This window comes from Thalassophryne amazonica, chromosome 1, assembly GCF_902500255.1.
Source record: "Thalassophryne amazonica chromosome 1, fThaAma1.1, whole genome shotgun sequence".
In the NCBI taxonomy this organism is placed as follows: domain Eukaryota; kingdom Metazoa; phylum Chordata; class Actinopteri; order Batrachoidiformes; family Batrachoididae; genus Thalassophryne; species Thalassophryne amazonica.
Genome location: NC_047103.1, coordinates 40313739 through 40339285, shown reverse-complemented (window position 1 = coordinate 40339285; position 25547 = coordinate 40313739). Strand labels below are relative to the sequence as shown.

The following is a 25547-nucleotide window of genomic DNA, read 5'->3' as shown; positions in this document are numbered from 1 at the left end:
ACCTCCTCCCCACCCCCCAGTGACAAACACAAAACTGCACAAGCTGTAGTGCACACCTAATCAGAACTAGAGGCCGACATCACATTGAGAAGAGTCGGACACGGGGGAAAACGTTTGAGGTGTAGAGGCCACTAACTATGCCCTTATAAAGTCTTTCCAGTGATGACCGATGAGCAGAAACTGTCCTTTGAGGGTGATGTTATTGTAACAGATGATGGAGGTTAAGAGATCTGCTGGAGCTGAGCTCGAGTTGAGTCTTGGTATGTGTTTGGAGCCGTCACAGATGCTTCATTGCTTTTATAAAGCTGATGTTAAGAGGCTTTCGTGTTACAACGTGTCATCAAAATGTGCTGCGCCTCGAACGCTCCTTTTTGATGTTGTTCTCAGGCGACTACTACATGGTGAAGAAACTGCTGGAGGAGAACCAACACGGCGAGCTCAGTGTCAACTGTGTAGATGTGCTGGGCCGGGACGCCGTCACCATCGCCATCGAGAACGAGAACCTGGACATCCTTCAGCTCCTGCTGGATCACGGATGCCAGGTAGTAAGCACAACATTCAAGTCAAGACTTTGCTATTCAGCTTTGCCTTGAAGGCCGCTAAGAGATGATGTGTTTGTGTCACACGCAGACAACAGATGCCCTGTTGGTGGCCATCGATTCGGAGGTGGTGGGAGCTGTGGACATTCTTCTCAACCACAGGCCAAGGAGATCTTCTAAGCCATCTATTGCTGTTAGTCTCCTCCTTTTAGTGCTTATGGGCCTCATTCAGCAAAAACATTCTAATGCACTTCATGTTTTGTGGGTTTTAATGAAAGGGCTCATATTGTGCACATTTTCAGTGAGCTAGTAAACTATATTTGTCTCAGCAACAGATATTGAAGTTTGCAGCCAAAAGTACAGCTTAAAGGAGGAGTCCATTTTGTTTTTACACAAATTTGACAAAATATACTATTTATTTCAAGGGGATTTTCTCGCAACGATAGTGATTTGAGTCCATGAGATCTTGCAGACGACATGAAGGAGGACGCACATGTGCAAGGTTCAAAGTTCATGCTGTGTTCAATGGAAACTTTAGAACTTGAAATTTTACACTTATACCTTGGAAAAATACATATTGGCCTTAACTACTAAGATCCCACATAAAGAATGGAAAATTGCTGCAACAATCCAAACGTTTGTGCATTGGTTTGGAGACCATTTTGTAATTTATGAAGATTAATTGCATAATTGATAGTTGCTGGTAACATGAGGTAGATAGTATGTGAATGATGATGTTGTGTGTGTTAATGGACATAAATGCAAAATGAAACTCAGTCAGCTCCTTGCAGGTATGCACCTTATGCTTCATAACACATCAACTCTGCCGCATTACTGACCGTGTTCATGTGCTGGAAATTTAAAATAAAGCAATCTCCTATTTCAGATATTTAACTATTGCCTGAATATAAAGATGATTTACTGCCCCCTGCTGGAAAGGCGTGTGATTTCAAAATGTAATTAGCAACGTTAGCTAATATTCATAGCTTTTCCAAAAGTATTAGTCCTATCAGAGTTCCGTTTTGGCGCCGTTCATCCTTGACCCAAAATACATAAGCGTGGCAAACAGCAAATGTCAGCTGTGCTCTGTTTGTCCATGATTGAAGTTGCACACATGCACAGCTGCTGTAAGCAGGTGGTTTTAATTTGATAAACAAAGTCAGTGGCTGAAGACATTAAAACCACTAAACATTTCACTCATGGTACCAATTTGAAACTTAAGTCACTCATGGTAATAGCAACATGAGACTTATCTAAACTGACAAAACCAATTGAGCTACAAAAACACAATAAATCAATAACACTAACAGCACTGATAAACTAACACAAACCACAATAACAACATTTAAAACATCAAAACCTCAAACTCCCATGGTGCATTGCAGCACAGCATCCATTATTTATTGGTTAGCAAAAATAATTTAAATTTATCCAAAAATATTTGTCCTGTCAACTTTCCATTTTTGCAGCGTTCATCCTTGACCCAAAATACAAATGCCAGCTCTCCCCGGTTTTTGCATGATTGAAGCCATACACACGCATGCATGCACACACACACACACACAGAGGCCACGTGGCTATTGTAACATAGATTTCACACATTAAAGAAAATAAATACTCAGAAACAGAATTGATCATTTTTCACAAAATGAGTGTAATCATATTTGACCTTTCACCTAATTTTTCACACGTGAACGTGACATTCAACAATGTCATGTCGTCGAACATCACGTCATTGTACTGTAGTGAGTGTTGTCAGTTTCAAGTTGCTGAAATGGATCGGTTTTTGATGCCCAAATATCCACAAGTGGAATTGGAAAAAAGTGAAGTCTGCGTCGCCTAAAGAACTACCTGAGGAACAGCAGTGGGGACGGCCAAACCAGTGACCTGGCACTGCTGGTAGTTAACCCTCAGAGAACACGGACCCTGGACAGCGAACAAATCATTGATGCTTTTGCTCTTAACCACAACAATAGGTGCATTGTACTGTTATGAAGACATCAATGGTAGGTGAAAGATTTTCTCCTCTGCCTGCCTCTGGAATTTGTTTCCCTCAGGCTATAGGCTACATGTGCAGGTCTGTGGATATTTGTAGTGAAAAATGCCAAGCTTCCCCATAGTACCTGCAGAAAACAATCTGTGGAGCTGCCACTGATTGTGGCGTGCTCCCCTGCAGCTTGTATGGTCCAGCCCCCCACATTTCCCGCATGAATGAGAGTCCCAGTGAGTACACTCAGAGGGTTGCACGACACCAACGGCGGCTCTGGGTGCACACTGGGGGAAGACTTGTCTCATCACCAACGTTAAGAAATTAAAAATCCAGGTGCGATGCTTGCAACACCCTGCAAGTGAAGCAAGGGAAGTGTGCCCTGTGAAAGCAGGCCCAGTCGCCTGAATACCCCAGCTAGGAATAATGATATAGGACTCTGGTTCTATTTTGTGGGGTTTCTCTCTCTGAACTGGGGCCATGAATTAGAGGGACGGCCGGGGGCATTTGTATTGTGGCGCAAGAGGTGAAATTCTTGGAGTGGCACAAGACGGACGAAAGCAAAAGCATTTGCCAAGAATGTTTTCATTAATCAAGAACAAAACTCAGAGGTTCAAAGACTATCAGATACCGTCGGATTTCCGATGATAAACGATGCCAACTAGCGATCCAGCAGCGTTATTCCCATGACCTGCCGGGCAGCATCGGGGAAACCAAAGTCTTTGGGTTCCACAGGGAGGATGGTTGCAAAGCTGAAACTTAAAGGAATTGATGGAAAAGCACCACCAGGAGTGGAGCCTGTGGCTTAATTTGACTCAACACGGGAAACCTCACCCAGCCCGGACACGGAAAGGATTGACAGTATTCTGTGGGTGGTGGTGCATGGCCGTTCTTAGTTGGTGGAGCGATTTGTCTTGTTAATTCCGAAAACGAACAAGACTCTGGCATGCTAACTAGTTACGCGGCCCTTTGCGGTCGCCATGTGAGTGTCACATAAAATCAAGTGATTTCCCACGCAGTTGCCATTCGCAGACTGTCACAGCCCAGTGAGATAGGACCCTAACATATGTAGTGGCAGTGACCTTTGATCCTCGAACAGCATGCTGGAAAACTGAATATTCCAATGTGTCATGGTGACTTGTTGCTGCAGTTTTTACCCATATGGTTCAAAATTCTAAAGTCTTTTCAGAAGAGGCCAATTTTGAGCATACTATATTATATTACATTATATTATATTATATTATATTCATCACAGTCATTTCCATCCTTTTTGCAAAATCAACTACCATCTGTCCTTCCACATTCCTGTCCTTGATAGAATATCTACCCATTACTTCCACATCACCTCTGTTCCCTTTGCCAACATGCCCATTGAAGTCCGCTCCTGTCACCACTCTTTCATGCTTGGATACATCCTCCACCACCTCATCTAACTCACTCCAGAAATCTTCTTTCGCCTTTGTCTTACAACCTACCTGTGGGGCATATGCACTGATGACATTTATCATCACCCCTTCAATTTCCAACTTCACACTCATCACCCTGTTAGACACTCACTTAAGTCCCTTTCACACTGGTGCAAACGTAGAGCTGCGTATTGCGGCATAATGCGATACCTCCTCCCTGAGTTTAGCAAGGTATCCTCTGAGTGCAGAACATGTGAGCTGTCTGTGAAGATGTTTTTTGCTTGTGCAGTGGTTGCCTGGTCAGAGAGTTCTTGAAAACTGGGAGGAGTGTGGCCCATCATTTTACCCACAGTTTTACTCTCAACACTATAGAACAAAATGACAGTGGCACCAGAGAAAAAATATTGGTACACTTTAAATGATATAAAATCAAAAGGGAGTACACTTTTAAAGCTGTAAGGATTTTCAAATTTCACAAAACTGAGAAAATTTTGTTTCTACTGAAATCCAGTCATTATAATGTAGGTTTATTTTTTGTTACATGTTGCAAAATTCCAGCTTATTTTAATGAAGAGAACATATTTATCTGGAGGGAAATTCCATAGTGAATATTGTCTTTTCCTTGGTCACTGTTGTGTGCGATTACCTGTGACCCATTTTACATTAACATCCATAAGATTTCTTGTAAATCACTTCCAGATCTACCAAATGTTGGTCATAGCATCTGATCCCTTGAATTTCTCCCCCTCAGGGGTTGAAATTCTAAATTGTTTCCAGACAGCATGAATTTTGATCATATTGGTAGTATCATATATATAGTATTCCCTTATCTAAATTCTAAGGAGTAAATTATAGTGGTGCCAAAGAAAATTTTTTTAATGACTTAAATTCTAAATAAAACTAGTGGCACTATACCTTTAAGTAAAGGCTTGTTCCTGTGCCTGTGACTTTAAATGGAGAAGAACTGCTGCTTGACATGCCTGCTTTTGCTTTGGAGAGCATTTCAAACACACATATCATCCTAGTGTTGTGCTGAGAGTGCAAAATATTTTAGTAGGCATAGCTCCGAGAGGAAGCAAAAGTTCAGATTTGGACTTAAAATCAGTCACTTCTGTTCTACATGCATACTCATTAAAATATAGGATTTTGAGGATTTTTAACATGAAACCCTAAACAGATTTAACTGCTAAAAGTCAATAATATTTCACAATATGATTCCTTTAATATGAGATCATAAATCCAAGTCTTTGATCTTTATCAGCGTATTTCATTCTCTCAGAAACTGATGCAGCGGATTCAGAACCCGGAGTATTCCACCACCATGGACGTGGCACCCGTCATCCTGGCAGCCCACAGAAACAACTACGAGATCCTGACTATGCTGCTCAAACAGGACATCTCGCTGCCCCGGCCCCACGCTGTGGGCTGCGAGTGCACACTCTGCAACGCAAAAAACAAGAAGGACAGTTTACGCCACTCCAGGTACTCCTCAGTCGTCTGGATTCTGCAAATGGTATCTGCACCGTTGAGTGGTAACTCTAGTTGGAACCTTAAAAAAAAATCCCAATTGCTCTAATTTATCTATGAACGGACGGTCGACATCGTTTTGTTTTGTGGGTAACGTCTGTTATTTCACGTCATGATATTTTTTGGACCATGTTCTGGTATGAAGGAGATTAAACAAATTAATTAGTTTGCCAAGTTAAGTGTTCTGGAAAGGTTCTTTTGAAACGCTGCTGCACATATTTTTGATGATAGCATCAGATTTCAGAATGTCACCTTGAGCGCTCAAACTGAAATGATTTATGATTGTAAGCACGAACCTTTTGCAACAGCGCCAAACTTTTTTCTTTTTCCTTTTTTTGTAACAGCACCAAATTATCTTCTCAGTACTACAGAGGGCAACTAACAGTCACCGCATTAGTGCCCTCATATGCAGTGTTGCTACAGTTACTTTGAAAAAGTAATCCAATTACAGATTACTGATTACTCCTTAAAAAAGTAACTTAGTTACTTTACTGATTACTCAATTGTAAAAGTAACTAAGTTAGATTACTAGTTACTTTTTTAGTTACTTTCCCCAGCTGCCGACAACAACCCACGTCAACATGACAATGATACCTGTTTTGCCAAAACTCACTTTATAGTCACCCTTTCTTGACTTCAATGAAAATAAATACTTGTTTTATAAAAAGTAAAATAAAGACCTCTTTCTTGACCTCATATTTAACTGTTGAAAGCACTGTAACAGTAAAACTTGCAATTTCAAACCTACATTGTTTATAAATGTAACTATTAAATTCTAACATTTTTCTAACATTTAAATTCTCTCTAAACATTTTACTTGTCGAAATTATTATTATTTTAAGCAATATTAGTAGTTGTAGTAAAAAACGGCTTCAAAACTGGACCTTTAATCTAGGGCTGTTGTGGGGGGGGGGCACATCCTTGCCCCACGCCCCCATCCCATCTGGATTCGCCCCTGCTTTGGCGTTTGAGCACAAAGAATGGATAACATTTATTTATGCAGAAAACAGGACCAGATTTACAGGTAAGAAAGTTTTATTGCGTTTTCACATCATGTGGTCCTTAGAAAGAGAGTTTAGGTGCATTTGAGTGGAAAATAGTGTTAAGTTGTTGACGCGTCGCGGAGGATCAGCTGTTTTTAACGAGACGATACGGAGCAGCTCAGCTCAGAATTCTATAAAAATGTCTTCGTAAAGCTCAGTGCAGGTGTGCTGATCACCGCCCTTTAAGAGGTGAGGACGAGTCGAGCAGCTGCAAAAAACCGCGGATGAAAAGCTCACAGCTCGCTTAAAGTGGGACGTTCAGTCGAACCCCGACCTCCTGCCCACAGACCAAGTTTAATGCTGCTATCGACCCACAATGAAAAATAATAGTAACGCACAGTGACATGGAGAAGTCACTTTAATCTGATTACTGACTTGGAAAGATTAACGCGTTAGATTACTCGTTACTAAAAAAAAGTGGTCAGATTAGAGTAACGCGTTACCGGCATCACTGCTCATATGCAACACCTTATATAAAGTTGTCATATTATGCAACGTGTTTATGTGCTTGTAGGGTAGATTTTTAGCTTTAGTTCATAGAGTTTAACAAAAATGTTGCATTAATCATTTAGGAGTGACAGTTATTTGTCCTGCTGTTTTCAGAACCCATAAGAAAGTGGACAAACTGATTAAAAGCATTATTGTTAATGCAAATCATCACTTTTACAGCCAGTTTTCTGAAAATGGATACATGAACATTTCTAAATCACTGAATATGTAGAGTTCTTTTACACCAGTTGTTAAGAAATACAAACAGTATGTTAATGTGTGGTCAGTCTCTCTGAAGAGGCTGGTGAGGGAAGCTTCTAACACACCAAGAAAGCTCTGAGGGACTTCTAGGTTTCGATGTCTGTGACTGGAGAAAGCGTGAACGGTGCAGCTTTTGTTTGTTGCATCACCAGTTATACGGCTTCACAGAGAAGCATTAAAAAAGGAAGACAGGAGAATTTCAACTACAGTTTGCCAAAAGGCACATGGATCAATCAACCCAAGATTTGACCTGTTTTCTTGTATGGAAACCCTTCTCTGCTCCACTATATTAAGTTTGTCCAATTAGGTATAGCCTCTGAAAATGAGGGGCTCTCTGTAAAAGTGGGTATAATTTCTGAATCACTAATGCAATATTTGTATTAAACCCACTGAATTAAAGATGGAAAGTCCTATACTAAAGCACATGTTGCCTGTTTCATTTCAGCTCCATTGTGGTGGTACACAGAGGCAAAATTACAAAAATTGCGTTACTGTCCAAATACGTATGGACCCAACTGTAGGTATTCATGTGTTTTTGCATATTGTGATTTTTTAATTATATATATATATATATATATATATATATATATATATATATATATATATACACACACACACAGTGAGGAAAATAAGTATTTGAACACTGTGATTTTGCAAGTTCTCCCACTTAGAAATCATGGAGGGGTCTGAAATTTTCATCTTAGGTGCATGTTCACTGTGAGAGACATAATCTAAAAAATAATTAAAAAATCCGGAAATCACAATGTATGATTTTTTAATAATTTATTTGTATGTTACTGCTGCAAATAAGTATTTGAACGCTGGGGAAATCAGTGTTAATATTTGGTACAGTAGCCTTTGTTTGCAATTACAGAGGCCAAACGTTTCCTGTAGTTTTTCACCAGGTTTGCACACACTGCAGCAGGGAGTTTGGTCCACTCCTCCACACAGATCTTCTCTAGATTATTCAGGTTTGGAGTTTCAGCTCCCTCCAAAGATTTTCTATTGAGTTCAGGTCTGGAGACTGGCCAGGCCACTCCAGGACCTTGAAATGCTTCTTACGGAGCCCCTCCTTAGTTGCCCTGGCTGTGTGTTTGGGGTCATTGTCATGCTGCAAGACCCAGCCATGACCCATCTTCAATGCTGTTACTGAGGGAAGGAGGTTGTTTGCCAAAGTCTCACAATACATGACCCCATCCATCCTCCCTTCAATACGGTGCAGTCATCCTGTCCCCTTTGCAGAAGGGCACCTCCAGAGTATGATGTTTCCACCCCCATGCTTCATGGTTGGGATGGTTTTCTTGGGGTTGTTCTCATCCTCGAAACATGGTAAGTGGAGTTGATTCCAAAAGGCTCTATTTTGGTCTCATCTGACCACATGACCTTCTCCCATGCCTCCTCTGGATCATCCAGATGGTCAATGGTGAACTTCAAATGGGCCTGGACATGTGCTGGCTTGAGCAGGGGGACCTTGCTGCCCTGCAGGATTTTAAACCATGACAGCATCATGTGTTACTAATGTAATCTGTTGTGAAAGTGTAGTGACACGGACCCACAACAGGGGGCGCAAAGGACCGGACAATAGAAGAAGTCAGATCTGAACACTTTACTGTTGTGAATGCCACAACTACACACAGCAGATTTCAGAATGAATACAAAGTCAATCAATCAAGTGTCGTGTGGGCAGGCTCGACGATAGGAGACGTCCGTCTGGAGAAGAACCGGAACCACACGATTTCCTCCGCCACCGAACCAGGAGAATACTGGAGCCGCCAAGTCCCGAGTTCCCCCAGGTGGCCACCGTCTCTGCGTGTCAGATCTGGTACTGCTGGCGAAGAGCAAAAACAGTCAGCAAGTCAGGTGGGAAAACACCTCCACCTTAACACCAGAAAGCTGGCACGTGCAGTAGTAAGTGTACTTATCAAAGGTTTGGAGTGAAGACGTCAGTCCAAACCCAGCCTCCAGCTGCAAGCACTCACAAAACCCACTGCAAAAATAACACAAGCAAATACTGTCTGTGGTAGACAAAACAATGGCTGAGAACAAATTACCTCCTTGATAGGACGATATCTCGGCGACGTGGTGGAGGTGTCGTCCTGCTTTTATCAGGGGTGAGGCGTAGATGATTGGTGACAGCTGTCATAGCCGATGAGTGACAGCTGTCAACCCGGCCGCTCTTGGGAGGTGGCAGCACCCTCTCGTGCCTGAAGCCCGCACTTCAAGCAGGGCGCCCTCTGGTGGTGGGCCAGCAGTACCTCCTCTTCTGGCGGCCCACACAACAGTAATCTTTGTGACTGTGGTCCCAGCTCTCTTCAGGTCATTGACCAGGTCCTCCTGTGTAGTTCTGAGCTTTCTCAGAATCATCCTTACCCCACAAAGTGAGATCTTGCATGGAATCCCAGATGGAGGGAGATTGACAGTCATCTTGTGTTTCTTCCACTTTCTAATAAATAATCATAACAGTTGTTGTCTTCTACCAAGCTGCTTGCATGTTGTCCTGTAGTCCATTCCAGCCTTGTGCAGGTCTACAGTTTTGTCACTGGTATCCTTAGACAGGTCTTTGGTCATGGCTGTGGTGGACAGGTTGGAGTGTGATTGATTGAGTGTGTGAACAGGTGTCTTTTATACAGGTAACAAGTTCAAACAGGTGCAATTAATACACTGCAATAGAGTGCAGAATAAGAGGGCTTCTTAAAGAAAAATTAACAGGTCTGTGAGAGCCAGAATTCTTGCTGGTTGGTAGGTGTTCAAATACTTATTTGCAGCAGTAACATACAAATAAATTATAAAAAAAAAAATCATACATTGTGATTTCAGGATTTTTTTTTATTTTTTATTTTATTTATTTATTTATTTAGTTTTTTAGATTATGTCTCTCACAGTGGACATGCACCTAAGATGAAAATTTCAGACCCCTCCATGATTTCTAAGTGGGAGAACTTGCAAAATCACAGGGTGTTCAAATACTTATTTTCCTCACTGTGTGTGTGTGTGTGTGTATATATATATATATATATATATATATATATATATAATATACCATACGAGGTCTATTAGAAAAGTATCCGACCTTATTATTTTTTTCAAAAACCATATGGATTTGAATCACGTGTGATTGCGTCAGACAAGCTTGAACCCTCATGCGCATGCGTGAGTTTTTCCACGCTTGTCGGTTGCATCATTCGCCTGTGGGCGGGCTTTGAGTGAGGAGTGGTCCAGCCCCCTCGTCGTCGTTGGCGCACAGCAACGCCGTGATGAAGCCTCACGAGACATGTTCTGGCATGTCCAGGCACATCCACAATTTCTTGGATAATCACTCGATGGAAAAACCACCGACAGCTGTCTGAACGCCATCTCAAAGCCGTCCTGTGAGACCAAAACGGAGGTGGTTTTGTCTCACTCCAGTAGTGAATCAATCGTGACGCGCGAAGCCTCCGCTCGGCTTTCCATGACAAAATCTCTTGTTAAAAGTGAAATCTGCTGGAAAATGGTTGATGTCCAGCTCTTGTGATAACCAGAGAAATGGCACACGATGGTCACGGATCCAGACAGCCATCCGTTTAGAAATTAAATCTTCGTTCAACCTGTCGATGGCGGCTTCGGAGTGCGGCGCGACCCACAGCCACTGGGGGCTGTTCTTAAAGTGACAGTAACACTCCTTATTCTCTACCAAGCCCGTAACATTTTCACTGAAAGCCAGATAAATTTTTCCAGCTGCCAGTCTCTAACAGTTTCTGAAAAAATTCTGATGGAAAAAAAGCCCAAATCATTCTGCCATTTCCTGGCAATGAAAATCCGCCGAGGGGGCTGGACCACTCCTCACTCAAAGCCTGCTCACAGGTGAATGACGCAACTGACAGGCGTGGAAAAACTCACGCATGCGCACGAGGGTTCAAGCTTGTCTGACGCAATTACACGTGATTCAAATCCATATGGTTTTTGAAAAAAATAATAAGGTCGGATACTTTTCTAATAAATCAAATCGAAATCAAATCAATTTTATTTATATAGCGCCAAATCACAACAAACAGTTGGCGCTTTATATTGTAAGGCAAGGCCATACAATAATTACGGAAAAACCCCAACGGTCAAAACGACCCCCTGTGAGCAAGCACTTGGCAACAGTGGGAAGGAAAAATTCCCTTTTAACAGGAAGAAACCTCCAGCAGAACCAGGCTCAGGGAGGGGCAGTCTTCTGCTGGGACTGGTTGGGGCTGAGGGAGAGAACCAGGAAAAAGACATGCTGTGGAGGGGAGCAGAGATCAATCACTAATGATTAAATGCAGAGTGGTGCATACAGAGCAAAAAGAGAAAGAAACACTCAGTGCATCATGGGAACCCCCCAGCAGTCTAAGTCTATAGCAGCATAACTAAGGGATGGTTCAGGGTCACCTGATCCAGCCCTAACTATAAGCTTTAGCAAAAAGCAAAGTTTTAAGCCTAATCTTAAAAGTAGAGAGGGTGTCTGTCTCCCTGATCTGAATTGGGAGCTGGTTCCACAGGAGAGGAGCCTGAAAGCTGAAGGCTCTGCCTCCAATTCTACTCTTACAAACCCTAGGAACTACAAGTAAGCCTGCAGTCTGAGAGCGAAGCGCTCTATTGGGGTGATATGGTACTATGAGGTCCCTAAGATAAGATGGGACCTGATAATTCAAAACCTTATAAGTAAGAAGAAGAATTTTAAATTCTATTCTAGAATTAACAGGAAGCCAATGAAGAGAGGCCAATATGGATGAGATATGCTCTCTCCTTCCAGTCCCTGTCAGTACTCTAGCTGCAGCATTTTGAATTAACTGAAGGCTTTTCAGGGAACTTTTAGGACAACCTGATAATAATGAATTACACTAGTCCAGCCTAGAGGAAATAAATGCATGAATTAGTTTTTCAGCATCACTCTGAGACAAGACCTTTCTAATTTTAGAGATATTGCGCAAATGCAAAAAAGCAGTCCTACATATTTGTTTAATATGCGCATTGAATGACATATCCTGATCAAAAATGACTCCAAGATTTCTCACAGTATTACTAGAGGTCAGGGTAATGCCATCCAGAGTAAGGATCTGGTTAGACACCATGTTTCTAAGATTTGTGGGGCCAAGTACAATAACTTCAGTTTTATCTGAGTTTAAAAGCAGGAAATTAGAGGTCATCCATGTCTTTATGTCTGTAAGACAATCCTGCAGTTTAGCTAATTGGTGTGTGTCCTCTGGCTTCATGGATAGATAAAGCTGGGTATCATCTGCGTAACAATGAAAATTTAAGCAATGCCGTCTAATAATACTGCCTAAGGGAAACATGTATAAAGTGAATAAAATTGGTCCTAGCACAGAACCTTGTGGAACTCCATAATTAACCTTAGTCTGTGAAGAAGATTCCCCATTTACATGAACAAATTGTAATCTATTAGATAAATATGATTCAAACCACCGCAGCGCAGTGCCTTTAATAGCTATGGCATGCTCTAATCTCTGTAATAAAATTTTATGGTCAACAGTATCAAAAGCAGCACTGAGGTCTAACAGAACAAGCACAGAAATGAGTCCACTGTCTGAGGCCAGATAGACCTCGTATATATATTCCTGGTGATATTAAACTTCCAGAGGGACTATTTGTCATTTGTGACATTCGTGGTAAACACATGGCTGACTTCTGAGACTGTTGTGGAGTTGATATAAATCAATGTTTAAAAAAAAAAACAGACTGAGCTGTCTACAGTTCTTCAGATGCTGTGGCACCATGAACATGCTAGTGAATATAAAGTAGGTTGCTTATGTGATTTTGTTGCCAGTTTAAGCCTACTGTGAATTTTTGTGACTCCTGTGATAACTGTCCCTGGTCACCCTCATTCATTACCTCATAGGGTAAATTTTGGAGGGGAAAAATCCACATCTCTCAAATGAAGTGATTGTCAAAGGAGAGTCAGTAACTCAGATGATTGATAACAGTTTTAATGTGGCTCCAGTTGTAAAAAAAAAAAAGTGAACTTATCTTATAAATGTCGTGACTCTGTGATGTCTGGAGTCAGTGCATCTTGTGGCAGGTCTGAAAGATCCATCCATCAAACAGCTATGGATGGATAGTAGGAATGCTATGTAATTTATTTACTGTACTAACCTGTATTTACTGACAGAGGAGGTGATGGTCTTGTGGTTAAGGCGTTGGGCTTGAGACCAGAAGATCCTCAGTTCAAATCCCAGCCTGACTGGAAAATCACTAAGGGCCCTTGGGCAAGGTCCTTTATCCCCTACTGCTCCCGGTGTGTAGTGAGCGCCTTGTATGGCAGCACCCTGACATTGGGGTGAATGTGAGGCATTATTGTAAAGCATTATTTGAGCATCTGATGCAGATGGAAAAGCGCTATATAAATGCAGTCCATTTACCATTTAATTTTGTTGGAATTTTGTGGAGATTAGTAAAATGAATAACTCCATTTCCTGGAAACCACCTTGGTGGTCATCTTGGATTTGTGAAAATGGCGGCTTAAAGTGGGAGTTTTTCCACCCCATATCATGCCTTCTATAAATTACCTAGGATCTCAATGACAGTGGCTAAATACCCATTTTCAGGACCAAGGAATCCTATGGTGCTAATTACAACAAGAGTCATCAGGAGATGACATATTCCCCCGGTCCCCACAACTCAGTAATACAAAGTGTCAGGGGATCACCCAAATATGTGCTTATGCTTAATATGAATGAAATTGGTCAATTGGTTCTTGAGATATCACGCTAACAAACCAATAGGAGATGGACGGATGGACAAACAGATGTACATGCTGATTTGTATATCCCCCGTATTTCATACCGGGGGATGAAGATGTACATGTGGGTAAAGTCACATTTATGGCTGGTCATCTTGGATTTGTATACATGGCTATAATGTCCTTGGTGCGGCTATGGTGGCTTCGAAGAAAATGGAATCGTCCATTTTCTGATTGGTTATTGTATGCTTTTTTTCAAAATATATCTAGTTTTGAAAATCTCTAGAAAATATGAATGAATGCTAGAACCTGAACATAGTGACTACAAGAGCCATCAGGACTGGGATTTGTGGGTTGTCTATGTGGGAGCTGTTTAAGACCCAGAGCATGCCTATGTGTTCAGGGATCCTTCATTTTGACATATATATACCGTATTCGTGCACCTGCAGGCCCAGTGCCGAGCATCCGCCCACCCCCTTTTTTTGAAGACAGTTGGTTAAACCCCCACCTGAAATTAATTTTTTTTAATTACAGTTTATTAAACACCCACCTAAAATTAATTCTGTGGCCCCCAGCATATTGTAAAAAGTAAAAAAAAAAGAGTTTTCATGATGTTTTTCTCCTCTTCCGAATCAGTCTTATGATGATGTCATCTGTCCAGTGCTCTTATTATGAAAGATTCCTGTAAGAAACAGGAAGTGTGAGTAGCTCTGTAGAAGCCCAAGGAGCTACTGTTAATGAGTGTTCATTTTGTCTGACATAAGTTCTTTTTCCATCCAGCAAAATGAGTTCTTTGTCAGCTGATGTCGGTAAAGTTTATTAGAAAGTTTTGTGCGTGTTCAGAAATTTGAGGGGAGTTCAGACAGAGATCTTTCCTGCTGCCTGGATGTTTGTTTGCTGTTTTGAGTGTCAGTGAGTGGGACACAGAGAGGACACACAGCATTTCTGAACCGAACACGGAGAAAACTGATTTCACGTGTTGCCAGTCAGTGACGGACTGGATATTCCACTGTTTTCACTGAGAGGCTGACAGGAAAATTATAGGTTTTTTTTTTTATCTTAATGAGCATAAATCACAGACAGCACCTAACAGATTATTTAACTGCAGAGTTGCCTGGATGTAAGCAGGTAGGATGTTTTTCAAACTACCATGAGAGCCAGAATTTTCTGTTTTAATAGAAACACTGCAAAATGTTTCAGTGGAGTAAATCATTGTCTGTGTGGTTAATATTGAAAACTGACCGTGCATGTCACATCACATCACTTTTTTTTTTCTTTTTTTTTGCTGCAGAGATGAAAAAGCACAAGGTGGTTAAACACCCACCCAAAACGATTTTTTTATTCAAGTTTATTAAACACACCTAAATAAATTAATTCCATGGCTCCCAACATAACAAAAAACAATGAGTTTTCACAATGTTTTTCTCCTGTTTTTCCTGTGATCTTATTGTGAAAGACTGTTGTGCAAGAAACAGTAAGTGTTCTGTGACAATATGGCTGGCTTTGTATGGACAGCAACAAACAGATTATTTAACTTCTAAGCTAAATAATAAATTGAAGTAAAGTATTGTCTGTGTGGTAAATATTGAAAACCAATCATGCAGGTCACATCAACTTTTTTTTTTGCACCAAACATCAGCTGACAAGGAACACATTTAATAAATGACTAAAGCATTGGTGGGGAAAAAAAAAACTGACACAGGTGATTTATTCTTTATTTGTGAGGAAATCAAACATTTTATTGAAATGGGCGGTCCGACAAACATCATTTTTTGACAACTTTGTGCAAACGGCCATCGCAGAATTTCGTGCGGAATACCCAGGGTGCCCAGATGCTGGAATACGGTGTCTGTATATATAACATCCCCACAGCATGATGCTGCCACCCTCATGCTTCACTGTAGGGAGGTTTCCTCCAAACATGACACCTGGCATTCATGCCAAAGAGTTCAATCTTTGTCACATCAGACCAGAGAATTTTGTTTCTCATAGTCAGAGTCCTTCAGGTGCCTTTTGGCAAACTCCAGATGGGCTGCCATGTGCCTTTTATTAAGGAGTGGCTTCCATCTGGCCACTCTACCATACAGACCTGATTGGTGGATTTTTGTAGAGATGGTTGTCCTTCTGGAAGGGTCTTCTCTCTCCATAGACGAATGCTGGAGCTCTGACAGAGTGACCATTGGGTTCTTGGTCATCTCCATGACTAAGGCCCTTCCTCCCCGGTCACTCAGTTTAGATTTGGGGCCAGCTCTAGGAAGAGTCCTGGTGGATCCAAACTTCCTCAGATTTGTGCCTTAAGACAATCTTGTCTCAGAGGTCTACAGACAATTCCTTTGACTTCATGCTTGGTTTGTGCTCTGACATGCACTGTCAACTGTGGGACCTTATATGTAGACAGGTGTGTGTCTTTCCAGATTATGTCCCATAGACTGAATTTACCCCAGATGGACTCAAATTAAGCTGCAGAAACATCTCAAGGATGATCAGTGGAAACGGGATGCACCTGAGCTCAATTTTGAGCTTCATGGCAAAGGCTGTGAATGCTTATGTACATGTGATTTCTTAGTTTTTTGTTTTTTTGGGTTTTTTTTTAAATAAATTTGCAAAAAAAACCAAAAAAAAAAAAAACAAACCTTTTTTCACATTGTCATGGAGTACTCTGTGTAGAAGTTTGGGGGAAAAATGAATTTCATCCATCTTGGAATAAGGCTGTAACATACTTTATGGATGTGACAGACTGGCGCCCTGTCCAGGGTGTACGCTGCCTCACACCTTATGTCTGCTGGGATAGGCTCCATCCCCTCGTGACCTTTAATTGGAGTAAGCGGTATAGAAAATGGATAGATGAAATATTATTTATATATATATATATATATATATATATATATATATATATATATATATATATATATGTGTGTGTGTGTGTGTGTGTGTAGGTATGACTGATTTGGACCTGTATAAATAAATTGAACTGAACTGAAATGTAGGACAAATTAAAGGTGGAGGATTCACAGTTTCTTGGCACTTAATGCGGCAATATGGTTTCTGTTTTTTCCTCACTTGATGCGTCCATCTTTTTTTTTTCTTTTTATCGCTATCTTTCCGATGTCAGATTCCGTCTGGACATCTACCGCTGCCTGGCCAGCCCTTCGCTGATCATGCTGACTGAGGAGGATCCAATACTCAGAGCCTTTGAGCTGAGTGCAGACCTGAAGGAGCTCAGCCTGGTGGAGGTGGAATTCAGGTATAGCAGCTATCAGATGTCTGTTCTGCCTACGCACATCGGCCTAACATGGTATTTTCCGGAGTGTAAGTCGCACTGGAGTATAAGTCAGACCAGTCAAAAAAAAAGCGTCTTGAAGAGGAAAAAACATACCGTATCTGCACGTCAGAATGCCTAGGGCGTTTGGCACAAATCTCTGCCTTTTGATGGATGCATGAGCGAAGGGCCCATATTGCGATTGTTGGAATACCTGCTCCTCCATATATTTAAATAAAATGCTTATTCATCAAAAATAACTCACCCGTTTAATGCCACATGATGCCAGTTCTGTTCCGCCTTGTGCACAACTCTTGTACTGCAAAATCTCAAATTACCGTCATTGTCATGCGACAAATAGCATGTGTAAAATATTTAATGATTAAAAAAGTTATTCTCCATGCAAAACAAACGTTTCTGTGGGTCACACTGATGACTTCATCACAGGTAAGACATGGCAATGACAAGTAAAACATTTGCTTTTTATACTGTGTTGCGGTCATGAAATTAATATATGGTGGACGTTTAATTATTCATTCATTGTCTATACCTATTTCCTCCAATTGAAAGACACGGGGAGCGGGAGTCTGTCCCAGCTATCATAGGGCATGAGGCAGGGTACACCCTAGACAGGATGCCAGTCTATCACAGGGTCACATATAGACAAACTCGAAGCACTAGGAGAGCGCAAACCTCCGCCAAGGCCATAGGGTCACTGACGTCACATGGAATACCCTTCGGCAAAGAGACTTATTCCATGTCGTTTCACGCATCTACCGTCATGTTTCAGATTCAGTGGTCCTCTGGGGTCCGAGGGCATTTTTTTGGGCAGTTCACTCGCCTGGCATAAATGTTTTATTATTGCTGTTAACAGCTCTCCCTGCATCCCACAATCAAGTTTTATGTCTCTTCTTTTCAGGATAACCTGTACTTTCAAAATATATATGCTGTGTTGTGTTTTATAAGTGTTATAAAGGTTTACAATCAGAAATAAGAAAGGAAAAAGTAAAGCCGAAATATTTTTCCACACATATTTATTCAAAACACACAGCAAACTATAATAAACAACTGTTTTGACACTTTATAAAGGTAATTTGGGCTCTTGTGTGAAAGACTGTACAATAAAAGGTTCAAACAATAAACACAAATACACATTTTGAACAATATATACAAAATGGTCTATGCGTTTTGTTTGTCTTCATCTCAAAGCAATTTCTGTCTGCTATTACACAAAGGTCACATCACAAACTTCTACTATGAAGTTGACTGTGTGTTTGTTCTCTCCTGCTCTGAAAGCAACATTCACACTTCGAGGCTCATTCAGTTTGGGGAGGGGCCCCTCCCCCCTCGTTCCATTGATATGGTAAACAGTGCTTTACGCCGGAGCAAGAGAGCTTGTCACAGGCTTATCCAGTAACAGTCACAGGAAAACTATTCGAGCAATCGTGATACACACTATTTGAGCACGTGAGATTGTATGAGAGGCTCTCCGTCTGCTGCGTCTGCTCACTTTCACTTTCGCTGTGCGTAATGGTGCAGGGCGCATTGGACAGGCAGGGGGCTATTCAAATGGGCCAACTAGTAACACATCACTCCTAAAAACAATCTTTGGTGTGTCACGTGAGGTGAATCTGCCCTACGATTGGATTTTGGAAAACCATGTGACGGTGAACCAATTCTGATTGGACGCTCACATTGCTCACATCATCACACAGCTTCTATGAGGAGTACAAAGATGGTGGATGGTGGCTCGAAAGTAAAAAAAAAAAAGAAGTGTCTATCTCCTATCATTAAAAAGTTATTTATAATTTAGTAAAGCTTGGTCTCAGCCGTCGTGTATGACAGCATCGGCCCCAGAGGGTTAAACCCTTAGATCTTAAGCAAATGTATTTATAAAGAGAAACTGCATGAACTACACAAGTTTTTTTAATTTTCTAATAACAAGTTTATTCAATGAGGAGAACCAAAAACTAAATTATTGTGTCGTAATTATTTTTGTTCAGCCTTTGTGACCTGTCTTCATGAAGTTAGATGCCAAAATGTTGAAATTGGCCCTATCCTGCAATGATAAAGAATCCTTAAAAAAATTACTGGATCTGGATCGTGTTCCGGATCATTACCAAAATTTAATGACTTCTAAGGTAGGCCAAGATACACCCCTGGTAAAAATTTCATTGAAATTCATTGAGGATTTTTTGAGTAATCCTGCTACCAACCAACCAACCAACCAACAAACAAACGCACGCGACCGAAAACATAACCTCCTTGGCGGAGGTAACAAACACATTCACACCCGCACGCACACCTACGATCAATTTAAAGTTTCCAATTCACCTAACTTGCATATCTTTTTACATCTGGGAGGAAACCGTAGCACCTGGAGGGAACCTGCGCAAATACGGGGAAAACATGCAAACTTCACACAGAAAGGCCCCAGGGGAGAATCGACCCCACAGCTTTTTTGCTGTGAGGCAACAGTGCTAAACACTAATGCACTATCCTGCCCGGAATTTAGTCAACTTCAATATAAATAATTGAAGGGTGGGTGTTTAATCAACTTTCATTAAAAAAGGGGGGTGGGAATTCCAACCTGGATACGGTATATAAGTCAAATCACAGTATAGGGCCTGATTTACTAAAGGGTTGTGTGTGTAAAAAAGTGTGCAAACTCCATAGCACACGCAAACAGCTGTGCAACCTGATCTCTAATTGTGTGCGTTGAGGATTGCACCTTTCAAATGTGCAACATAGCACGTATTGTCAATTTAATATGTTTGTCTTAATGAATATGCAGTTTGAGGTGTGTTTACCTGAGTGCAGAAAATACTGGGAGGAAAACGTATTTTCTACAGTATAAGTCACACCGGTGTATCAGTCACACCTGTCAAATAAATATCTCTTGAAGAGTAAAAAACATATAAGTCACCCCACAGTATAAGTTGCAGGACTTTCCAAACAGTAGTAACAAAACAAAGAGAGAGAATACAGTAATAAGATTTTTTTGCTTATAAAGCATTTTCATACATCATAAGTTCACAAGTTAGTGAAAATAGAAATATTTCCTTTGATGAAAGCAGTCATATTTGTACATCTTCAGGTCATTGGCATACAGTGAAAGTCAGTTCCATAGCTATGTACAAGTATAATCTGATCAAGTGGCACCACATGAAGAGAGAACAAGAGTGGGCCATGAATAGAACCTTGAGGTACCCCATAATACACTGCGGAAAATTCAGATATAGTGTTGTTGTAAAAAGCATATAGTGTTGTTGTAAAAAGCACACTGCAATGCGGCTGACACATAAGATCTCAACTATGAATGTACCCGATCTGACATACCAAAATAATATTCAGTTCTCTTAAACAAAATGCGCATACGATGATCAAATGTATCATAAGCTGCACTACAGCATCAACAACACCATTGTGGTATCTACAGTAGTGTTCAGAATAATAGTAGTGCTATGTGACTAAAAAGATTAATCCAGGTTTTGAGTATATTTCTTATTGTTACATGGGAAACAAGGTACCAGTAGATTCAGTAGATTCTCACAAATCCAACAAGACCAAGCTTTCATGATATGCACACTCTTAAGGCTATGAAATTGGGCTACCTGCCTCTGAGCGTGCGTAATGAATTGGGTGCGCTCCTAGAAAGCTCGTGTATTTAGGCTACACCGTTGTAAGAGACTGACTGAGTAAAAGTAAAGAGTGATGACAGTATTTTTTTAAATTATTATTTGAACGTATAGACCCTCGGTCAAGTGATCTCCTGCATACCACAAAACCAAACCAACAACTGATCTGAGAAATGACACGAGACAGTAGATTAACCCCACATACAGCTCTCCATCACAAGCGCAAACACAGCGCAATTGGGTCAAAGATAAAATGGGTCAAAGATAAACCTTTCATGTAGATATACAGTGGTCCCTCGTTTATCGCGGGAGTTATGTTCTAAAAATAGCCCGCAATAGGCGAAATCCGTGAAGTAGTCAGCGTTATTTTTTGCAATTATTATAGACGTTTTAAGGCTGTAAAACCTCATTACACACTTTATACACTTTTCTCAAACAGGTATTAACATTTTCTCACTTTTCTCTCGTGTGTAAACACTCTCAAAGTTCAAACCTTAGTAGAAAAATAAGACCGACCTGTTTTCAGGCCCAAACATTTGTTTGAGAAATAAAAATAGAATGTTTTCCTATAAATAATTATAATGGCTTTTAGAGCTAACAAATTTAATTTTAACGATCAACCTACGAGGTTGGACACATAAGAAATTATTAATAGTGACTGACCAGTATTTCACAGTTCCTCTGATCGCGCCTCTTTGTTGTGGCGCCGCGTCTTTTTCCACTGAGTCACACCTCACTGCAGGTGTCTTTTACGGAGTGAAGAACACAGTTATGGGTAGTTGTTGGCGCTCTTTTTTCTTCTGGGTGAGAAGATTCTTATAACAGACACGCAGAACACAATGCGCGTACTCTCCCTTCACGGTGCCGCAACAGGTGTCCAGTCATCTCGACAGAACACCGGCCTGCTTGATGAGAACGCAGAGCACAATGCACTATAAAAACAAAAAAAAAAGCATGCAAAATTGGACTAAAAAAATCCGCGAAACTGCGAGGCGCTATATTTTCCAGTATTTCTTTTTCTTTCTTTTTAAATTTTATTTTTGATAACTCTCACATCCGAGGGGGCGAGGTTGATGATGTGAGGGGGCGTCGGGTCCGTCTCCAATGCTTTAAAATGGACAAAAAACCAGAGACGCGTGGAAGAAAATGGAAAACAACCATCAAAATGGATAGAAGAATAACCAGAATGGCAAAGGCTCACCCATTGAGCTCCAGGATGATCAAAGAGAGTCTGGAGTTACCTGTACGTGCTGTGACAGTTAGAAGACGCCTGTGTGAAGCTAATTTATTTGCAAGAATCCCCCGCAAAGTCCCTCTGTTAAATAAAAGACATGTGCAGAAGAGGTTACAATTTGCCAAAGAACACATCAACTGGCCTAAAGAGAAATGGAGGAATATTTTGTGGACTGATGAGAGTAAAATTATTCTTTTTGGGTCCAAGGGCCGCAGACAGTTTGTGAGATGACCCCCAAACTCTGAATTCAAGCCACAGTTCACAGTGAAGACAGTGAAGCATGGTGGTGCAAGCATCATGATATGGGCATGTTTCTCCTACTACGGTGTTGGGCCTATATATCGCATACCAGGTATCATGGATCAGTCTGGATATGTCAAAATACTTGAAGAGGTCATGTTGCCTTATGCTGAAGAGGACATGCCCTTGAAATGGGTGTTTCAACAAGACAATGACCTCAAGCATGCTAGTAAATGAGCAAAATCTTGGTTCCAAACCAACAAAATTAATGCCTCGCAGATGTGAAGAAATCATGAAAAACTGTGGTTATACAACTAAATACTAGTTTAGTGATTCACAGGATTGCGAAAAAAGCAGTTTGAACATAATACTTGTAGTTTTGAGTTTGTAACGTCAACAGCAGATGCTACTGTTATTGTGAACACCCCCTTTTCTAATTTTTTTACTAATAGCCCAATTTCATAGCCTTAAGAGTGTGCATATCATGAATGCTTGGTCTTGTTGGATTTGTGAGAATCTACTAAATCTACTGGTACCTTGTTTCCCATGTAACAATAAGAAATATGCTGAAAACCTGGATTAATCTTTTTAGTCAATCAATCAATCAATCAATTTTTTTATATAGCGCCAAATCACAACAAACAGTTGCCCCAAGGCGCTTTATATTGTAAGGCAAGGCCATACAATAATTATGTAAAACCCCAACGGTCAAAACGACCCCCTGTGAGCAAGCACTTGGCTACAGAGGGAAGGAAAAACTCCCTTTTAACAGGAAGAAACCTCCAGCAGAACCAGGCTCAGGGAGGGGCAGTCTTCTGCTGGGACTGGTTGGGGCTGAGGGAGAGAACCAAGAAAAAGACATGCTGTGGAGGGGAGCAGAGATCGATCACTAATGATTAAATGCAGAGTGGTGCATACAGAGCAAAAAGAGAAAGAAACAGTGCATCATGGGAACCCCCCAGCAGTCTACGTCTATAGCAGCATAACTAAGGGATGGTTCAGGGTCACCTGATCCAGCCCTAACTATAAGCTTTAGCAAAAAGGAAAGTTTTAAGCCTAATCTTAAAAGTAGAGAGGGTGTCTGTCTCCCTGATCTGAATTGGGAGCTGGTTCCACAGGAGAGGAGCCTGAAAGCTGAAGGCTCTGCCTCCCATTCTACTCTTACAAACCCTAGGAACTACAAGTAAGCTTGCAGTCTGAGAGCGAAGCGCTCTATTGGGGTGATATGGTACTACGAGGTCCCTAAGATAAGATGGGACCTGATTATTCAAAACCTTATAAGTAAGAAGAAGAATTTTAAATTCTATTCTAGAATTAACAGGAAGCCAATGAAGAGAGGCCAATATGGGTGCGATATGCTCTCTCCTTCTAGTCTCCGTCAGTACTCTAGCTGCAGCATTTTGAATTAACTGAAGGCTTTTTAGGGAACTTTTAGGACAACCTGATAATAATGAATTACAATAGTCCAGCCTAGAGGAAATAAATGCATGAATTAGTTTTTCAGCATCACTCTGAGACAAGACCTTTCTGATTTTAGAGATATTGCGTAAATGCAAAAAAGCAGTCCTACATATTTGTTTAATATGCGCTTTGAATGACATATCCTGATCAAAAATGACTCCAAGATTTCTCACAGTATTACTAGAGGTCAGGGTAATGCCATCCAGAGTAAGGATCTGGTTAGACACCATGTTTGTAAGATTTGTGGGGCCAAGTACAATAACTTCAGTTTTATCTGAGTTTAAAAGCAGGAAATTAGAGGTCATCCATGTCTTTATGTCTGTAAGACAATCCTGCAGTTTAGCTAATTGGTGTGTGTCCTCTGGCTTCATGGATAGATAAAGCTGGGTATCATCTGCGTAACAATGAAAATTTAAGCAATACCGTCTAATAATACTGCCTAAGGGAAGCATGTATAAAGTGAATAAAATTGGTCCTAGCACAGAACCTTGTGGAACTCCATAATTAACTTTAGTCTGTGAAGAAGATTCCCCATTTACATGAACAAATTGTAATCTATTAGACAAATATGATTCAAACCACCGCAGCGCAGTGCCTTTAATACCTATGGCATGCTCTAATCTCTGTAATAAAATTTTATGGTCAACAGTATCAAAAGCAGCACTGAGGTCTAACAGAACAAGCACAGAGATGAGTCCACTGTCCGAGGCCATAAGAAGATCATTTGTAACCTTCACTAATGCTGTTTCTGTACTATGATGAATTCTAAAACCTGACTGAAACTCTTCAAATAGACCATTCCTCTGCAGATGATCAGTTAGCTGTTTTACAACTACCCTTTCAAGAATTTTTGAGAGAAAAGGAAGGTTGGAGATTGGCCTATAATTAGCTAAGATAGCTGGGTCAAGTGATGGCTTTTTAAGTAATGGTTTAATTACTGCCACCTTAAAAGCCTGTGGTACATAGCCAACTAACAAAGATAGATTGATCATTCTGAACACTACTGTACATCTATTCGACAACAAAGCTACTGTCTGCTGTGTTTCCTCTTCACGTACAGCGCACACAAGGCCCATGTGCACAACCACAAGTACATGTGTACACCATCCTGCAGTCTGCAGCCAATAAAAACCCTAATCGTTGGTGTGTCTTGTTTGATTTCCTCACTGCAGGAATGACTATGAGGAGCTGGCGAAGCAGTGTAAGATGTTTGCCAAAGACTTGTTGGCTCAGGCCCGAAACTCTCGAGAACTAGAAGTCATTCTCAACCACACTTCCAGCGAGGATCACGTAGACAAGAGAGGTTTACTGGAGGAGCGCATGAACCTCAGTCGACTCAAACTGGCCATCAAGTACAATCAGAAAGAGGTTAGACAGTCTGCATCTGACACGTTTGGCTGCACCTTCACAGGAAGACACATTATCAGCCAATTTTCAACATGGGTGTGAGCAATGACTTATAATTTGTTAAATGAATCTGATAGATGTTCATGGATGACAGGAAGGAGCACACTAATCTCATCTTTATTAGTGGTCTTTTATATACTGCTTCATGATGGACATGTGCTCCAGCATGTGCTTGGCTTTGGGGGGTTTGAGGAGTTTGGCAGGTGAAGTGCTTCCTCCAGGCACTGACAGTCAAAGATGAAGTAAAGTTGTACATTTGAAGCTGTCAGCCAATTTGCAGCTGGAGTAAGGCTGTGTAAAAACCTGGACCTATATATCACAGTAAAGCTGCTACCATTCTGATGTTTCCTGACTGC

The 25547-nt window shown here is 41.0% G+C and overlaps 1 protein-coding gene across 1 annotated transcript in view; it reads left to right on the top strand.

Moving 5' to 3' along the window:
* Positions 1-25547, top strand: part of trpc1 (transient receptor potential cation channel, subfamily C, member 1) — a 74602-nt gene that overhangs the window by 5066 nt on the left and 43989 nt on the right. Inside the window, exons 2-6 of the mRNA XM_034168585.1 lie at positions 388-542; positions 631-732; positions 5212-5414; positions 17065-17196; positions 24957-25152. Of these exons, the coding sequence (XP_034024476.1) occupies positions 388-542; positions 631-732; positions 5212-5414; positions 17065-17196; positions 24957-25152 (788 nt within the window). The remainder of the gene's footprint in view (positions 1-387; positions 543-630; positions 733-5211; positions 5415-17064; positions 17197-24956; positions 25153-25547) is intronic.